The sequence below is a fragment of the Carassius auratus genome, chromosome 16 (genome assembly GCF_003368295.1).
Source record: "Carassius auratus strain Wakin chromosome 16, ASM336829v1, whole genome shotgun sequence".
Lineage (NCBI taxonomy): Eukaryota > Metazoa > Chordata > Actinopteri > Cypriniformes > Cyprinidae > Carassius > Carassius auratus.
In genome coordinates, this window is record NC_039258.1 from 16322586 (window position 1) to 16328585 (window position 6000).

General features: G+C 37.0%; 1 protein-coding gene across 2 annotated transcripts in view; it reads left to right on the forward strand.

Annotated features, from left to right (window-relative positions):
- LOC113116313 (ankyrin repeat and IBR domain-containing protein 1-like) overlaps positions 1-5683 on the forward strand; it is a 29971-nt gene extending 24288 nt beyond the window's left edge. For both annotated transcript variants that reach the window (XM_026284400.1, XM_026284401.1), the window contains 3 exons: positions 1114-1225; positions 3989-4032; positions 4123-5683. In XM_026284400.1, the coding sequence (XP_026140185.1) occupies positions 1114-1225; positions 3989-4032; positions 4123-4893 (927 nt within the window). In that variant the 3' untranslated portion in view covers positions 4894-5683. The remainder of the gene's footprint in view (positions 1-1113; positions 1226-3988; positions 4033-4122) is intronic.
- Positions 5684-6000: the final 317 nt, after the last annotated feature.

Genomic DNA, 6000 nt, shown 5'->3' on the forward strand with positions numbered 1-6000 from the left:
TGTTTTTAAAGAATTCTCTTTGGCTCATCAAGGCTGCATTTATTTGATCCAAAATACAGCAAAAGCAATGATATTGTGAAATACTTTTATATTTAAAATAATGAAACCGTAACTTATCATGTGGTCAAAGCTAAATTTGCAGCATCATTACTCCAAACTTCAGTGTCACATGATCCTTCAGATATCATTCTAATAAGCTGATTAGCTGTTCAAGAAACATTTTGTATTATTATCAATATTTAAAACAGTTGAGTACATATTTTTTCAGGATTCTATGGGGAATAGAGAGAAATTATAGAAAGAAACTATTATTATTATTATAAATTATACTTTTATGATATTATACAATTATATAATACTTTTATTTAGCAAGGATGCTTTATATTGACCAAAAGTGATGATAAAGATCTCTATAATGTTACAAAAGATTTCTATGTCTGATAAATGCTCTTCTTCTGAACTTTCTATTCATCTTAAACACCTGAAAAAATTGTACTCCGTATTTTTCCAATATAATAAGAATAATAAATGTTTTTTGAGCAGCAAATCAGAATATTTGAATAATTTCTGAAGGATCATGTGACCGGAGTAATGATGCTAAAACATTCAGCTCTTTTGAAATCCCAGGAATAAATTAAATTTTAAAATATATTCAAATAGAAAACAGTTATTTTAAATAGTACAAAATATTTAATATATATTATATTATATTATATTATATTATATTATATTATATTATATTATATTATATTATATTATATTATATTATATTATATTGTCTTCTGATGCCATATTATAGGTTTGTGAGATTGTTTTTTTTTTTTTTTTTACATTATTAAAAATTATCCTTAAGGGTTTTGAATGTAATAATGCCATAATTTTCATTTTAGTTTTGAACTATTCCTTTTTGACTTTACTCAAAGCATCTGTCTGTTAATCTGACATGACGATGCCAACAGCCCTGAACTTTGATGCTGCTGCACAGCAGATTTCCTGTTGAGACATGTAGGGTTCCTCAGAGATTCTGAATTTTATTCACAGGGTCCAGTGGGAATATAGGTACTCCTTCTGAAGCAGCTTTGAAATGCGGTTGTGTGCGTTTTTGTGTTGTAGGCGTATGCTGAGTTCCAGTACAGACGCAGACACAGGCAGCACAGGAGAGGAGACATGGCCAGCCTCCGCAGCAACACACCCGACCCTGATGACCCAGACCACAGCACTTTAGGTATATCTTCAGAGTTTTCATTTTGGTGCCCATATTTGCTGGTACATATACATATAAGAATAGTGGTGCTCCATAGTTAAAGCAGCTGCAAGTAAAGTTTCAGGATTTTTTTTGCTGTCCTCTGCACACTGGAGTAAGCAGAAATTTCACCATAAACCCATTTATCACCACTTTCTTTTGCAGTATGGACTTTTTTTGAGAAATCTGTATGAATGAGGTGAATTTCTTTCACATTGTTTGAGAAAAGATGTCTGTTAGGCCTGATGTTCTGCATATGATGATATGGCACACTAACAACACTTTGTAAGTCTGTAAATCTGACTGAATCCAAATCCAAAACACTTCTTTTGTCTTTGAAATAAGGCTGACGTGTACTGACAAATGTACTGACAAGCATTTATGAAAACTAAAATGTACTTCATACTTTATGCCATTTCTACTGAAACGAGAGATATAAATATACAGGTGCTGGTCATATAATTGGAATATCATCAAAAAGTTGATTTATTTCACCAATTCCATTCAAAAAGTGAAACTTGTATATTATATTCATTCATTACACACAGACTGATATATTTCAAATGTTTATTTCTTTTAATTTTGATGTTTATAATTAACAACTAAGGAAAATCCCAAATTCAGTATCTCAGAAAATTTTAATATTGTGAAAAGGTTCAATATTGAAGACACCTGGTGCCACACTCTAATCAGCTAATAAACTCAAAACACCTGCAAAGCCTTTAAATGGTCTCTCAGTCTAGTTCTGTAGGCTACACAATCATGGGGAAGACTGGTGACTTGACAGTTGTCCAACAGATGACCATTGACACCTTGCACAAGGAGGGCAAGACACAAAAGGTCATTGCAAAAGAGGCTGGCTGTTCACAGAGCTCTGTGTCCAAGCACATTAATAGAGAGACGAAGGGAAGGAAAAGATGTGGTAGAAAAAAGTGTACAAGCAATAGTGATAACCGCAACCTGGAGAGGATTGTGAAACAAAACCCATTCAAAATTGTGGGGGAGATTCACAAAGAGTGGACTGCAGCTGGAGTCAGTGCTTCAAGAACCACTACGCACAGACGTATGCAAGACTTGGGTTTCAGCTGTCTCATTCCTTGTGTCAAGCCTTCAATAGGACTGGACTGCTGCTGAGTGGTCCAAAGTTATGTTCTGTGATGAAAGTAAATTTTGCATTTCCTTTGGATATCAGGGTCCCAGAGTCTGGAGGAAGAGAGGAGAGGCACACAATCCATGTTGCTTGAGGTCCAGTGTAAAGTTTCCACAGTCAGTGATGGTTTGCGATGCCATGTCATCTGCTGGTGTTGGTCCACTGTGTTTTCTGAAGTCCAAGGTCAACGCAGCCGTATACCAGGAAGTTTTAGAGCACTTCATGCTTCCTGCTGCTGACCGACTTTATGAAGATGCAGATTTCATTTTCCAACAGGAGCAGTGCCACAGACTTATCGACTTCATGCCATGCCGCATTGCTGCAGTAATTCATGCAAAAGAAGCCCCAACTAAGTATTGAGTGCTGTACATGCTCATACTTTTCATTTTCATACTTTTTAGTTGGCCAAGATTTCTAAAAATCCTTTCTTTGTATTGGTCTTAAGTTATTTTCAAATTTTCTGAGATACTGAATTTGGGATTTTCCTTCGTTGTTAATTATAAACATCAAAAATAAAAGAAATAAAAATTTGAAATATATCAGTCTGTGTGTAATGAATGAATATAATATACAAGTTTCACTTTTTGAATGGAATTAGTGAAATAAACTTTTTGATGATATTCTAATTATATGACCAGCACCTATACATTTAAGGAGAGCTGTACTTACACATTTGTACTGATGAAGTTTTCATTTAGTAGATTTTGGATATATTAACTTTAAATGTAATATAACGCTGTTTAAAATTATATAATGATTTAAAATATAAAACATTTCATTCGACATAATTACAAAGTGCAAGTGTGTTAAGAAACGGTCATGAACGAGCAAGTACATTTAAATAGTTTTTTAATTGTTTAATTAATATTATAGTATCTGCGGTACAGTTTTTGAAATATACTTTTAAGCTTTGAAGTGTACTATTAATTGTGCATTCAATACAGGTAAATGCAAATTTTTCATAAAAGATAGTTCAGATTAAGTACATTTACTTGTTTGATTGACCAGTTTAAATTAGTGCTGTCAAACGATTAATCACATCCAAAATTGTATCCCTGATTTTTGTGAAGTTTTTCATCAAATATTTGCCAATTTGTCAATATTAGTAATTATATTAACACGAAATAGCAATGAGCAATATATTTCTACAGGATTTATTAACCTTTGTTAATGTTACTTGGTGAAAATTTTCATATTCATGTTAGTTCCCATGCATTACTGTTTGATTTTAAAATGTATTAGATGTTGAGATTAATAAATGCTGTTCATTGTTAGTTCAATTTAACTGATTTATTTAAAGAATGTTATCAGATGATACCTTATTGTAAAGTGTTACCGAGCTCGACTACACAAAAACACCTATAAAGATACTCAAGGTCACACTACCGATGTCAAATTTATGGCTGAAGGAAATACTCAGTGTGGTAACTAAGAAATCATGGCTTGCAGTGGGTATCAAATCCTTGCGTTTTTCGCACCATCATTATAGATATCAATGATTTTACAGTGAGTATATAAAAAAAAGCTTTAAAAAAAACAATACTGCTTTAGTAATCAAACGAAGCAAAAGATTTTCTATTTCTCTTCTCTTACAGATGCACAAGAATTTGGTGGTGGTCAGAGATCGGGTTTGCCTATGGTGAGTTGAGACCCTTTTAACAGAAGTTCTATGGTGGAACGTCACAAATCCTCCGCTGCGAGTAACGGAGTCTTATCTTATTCCCTTCAGCTTCACGGTTCTCTAGATGAGGATGATCCCAATATCCTGTTGGCCATCCAGCTTTCTCTGCAGGACTCTGGGCTGACTGCAGGCGGTGCTGGCATTGATGCTCAAGAGATCCTCACAAACGAAGCATCTCTTGGGGCCATCGGAACATCCCTGCCCACACGGCTGGACCCAGTGCTGTGTGAGATAGACGTGCCCCGTGCTGCCCTGAGCAGCTCTGAGCTGTTAGAGGTGGGTGACAGCCTAAAGAAGCTCGGTAATATCAGTGGCCAGAATGTCCCTCCGCGTTATGACAATCTCAACAATCCTTCCTGTGAGGCCACTGAGGGCCCCTTTCAAGCTCCTTCAGGACATACGGAAACCTCTGATTTCAGTTCAGACAACGCCAACCTTCTAGGCAACATCATGGCTTGGTTTCATGACATGACTCCGCAGAATATCAGTTTGGTTCCTTCGGCTGGTGATTTTGGCGTTCAGTCAGCGAGAATGATGACAGAGCCGACCGAGTGCGCCATTCCACAGTGGACACCGGGGGGCGATAGAGAGGCGGAGCACGAGTTTGACTCCGCTATCGAGCGTGAGCCCGTCAGGCCCACACAGTTAGACCTGGTAGGTCTCCATATGTGTCCGGTGCCTCCTGCGTCGTCCGTCGAGTTGGGCGAAACTCCAAGCGGTTTGAATCTGTGTCACTCCGACACCCCAAAATGTGACTCGGACCCTGACCAGCCTAGCAGTAGCTCCCCTGAATGGGAGGGTCAAGTACATCTTGTATGAAATACTGACTTCACTTATTAGATAAGGCACTTTTTTGATGAAGTAGCTGAACCCGAGGAACAAGATTAATCATGATGAGAAGCTTTGCATTGTCAGATATGTAGTTTTTGAGTATCCGCTCAGGCCTTTGTGCTTACGAGGCATGTGTTGTTTGCTCACTAAAAAACTCGTTCCGATCCTGGAGTGTTTAACACTTTTTAAAGAGTCAGCAACTGAACCAGAAAGCGCTATGAAGGCGTGACAGGAAGTGAGATAGTCTGAAAAATCTACTATTTAGTACAGGATGGTATTCAGCGCGAGTTCGACTGATGTAAAAGATACTGTAGGTGCCAAAAAACACTGGCTAGCACATGCCGAGTGGACAGTGTGCTGATTGTGCCTGCTGCTGAGGGCCTAGCCGCCCTATCAAGTACACTATCCTTCCTTTAAACTAGACCTGTAGTATTAGAGAAGTTCACAACAGCATCACGCTCAGAAGAGCTAGGCTGATAATCACAGTAACTAAAAGAAGAGTAATTCTAGTTGCAGTCGACTTTTCTTTTTCTGGTCAAACGTAATCACTGTAATCCGTCACCGGCTAATTAGAACGGGAAAGTACCGGCGAGTTTAAACGCCGCGCCGGATCTGGAAAACGTTTCGTCTTTGCAACTTATCACAGTGCCTTTTCTGTGAAACTTCTCTTTATTTATAGCCGCTCTCTTGTGCTCGAAGCCCAGAGTGTGGGAAGTTTCAATACACATCTTACTTGTACTTTCAGGTGGCGGTTAAGCAAACTGAGCTCAATGTTTTTTTTAAATACATTTTTATACACGTTCGGTTGTCCTTTAGCATGCCTCTTGCCTCTTCTCCCAGGTTGTTTTTAAAGCAGTTGTTTAAATGAACTTGGACACATTTACGGATTAAATTGATCTATATTTAATAAGATGCTATTCATTGTGTGTTAAGATGTGATTTCCACATGGCCACATCTAAAAATGTAATTCTCAAATTTAAACATGTTAAAATGTGATGATTTCCTGGTGCATCTCTTTTGGAAAGGTTTTTTTTTTTTTTTTCTAGAATATCTAAGAACAGCCAAAAGCTGTTTTAGCTTCAGATTTACATATG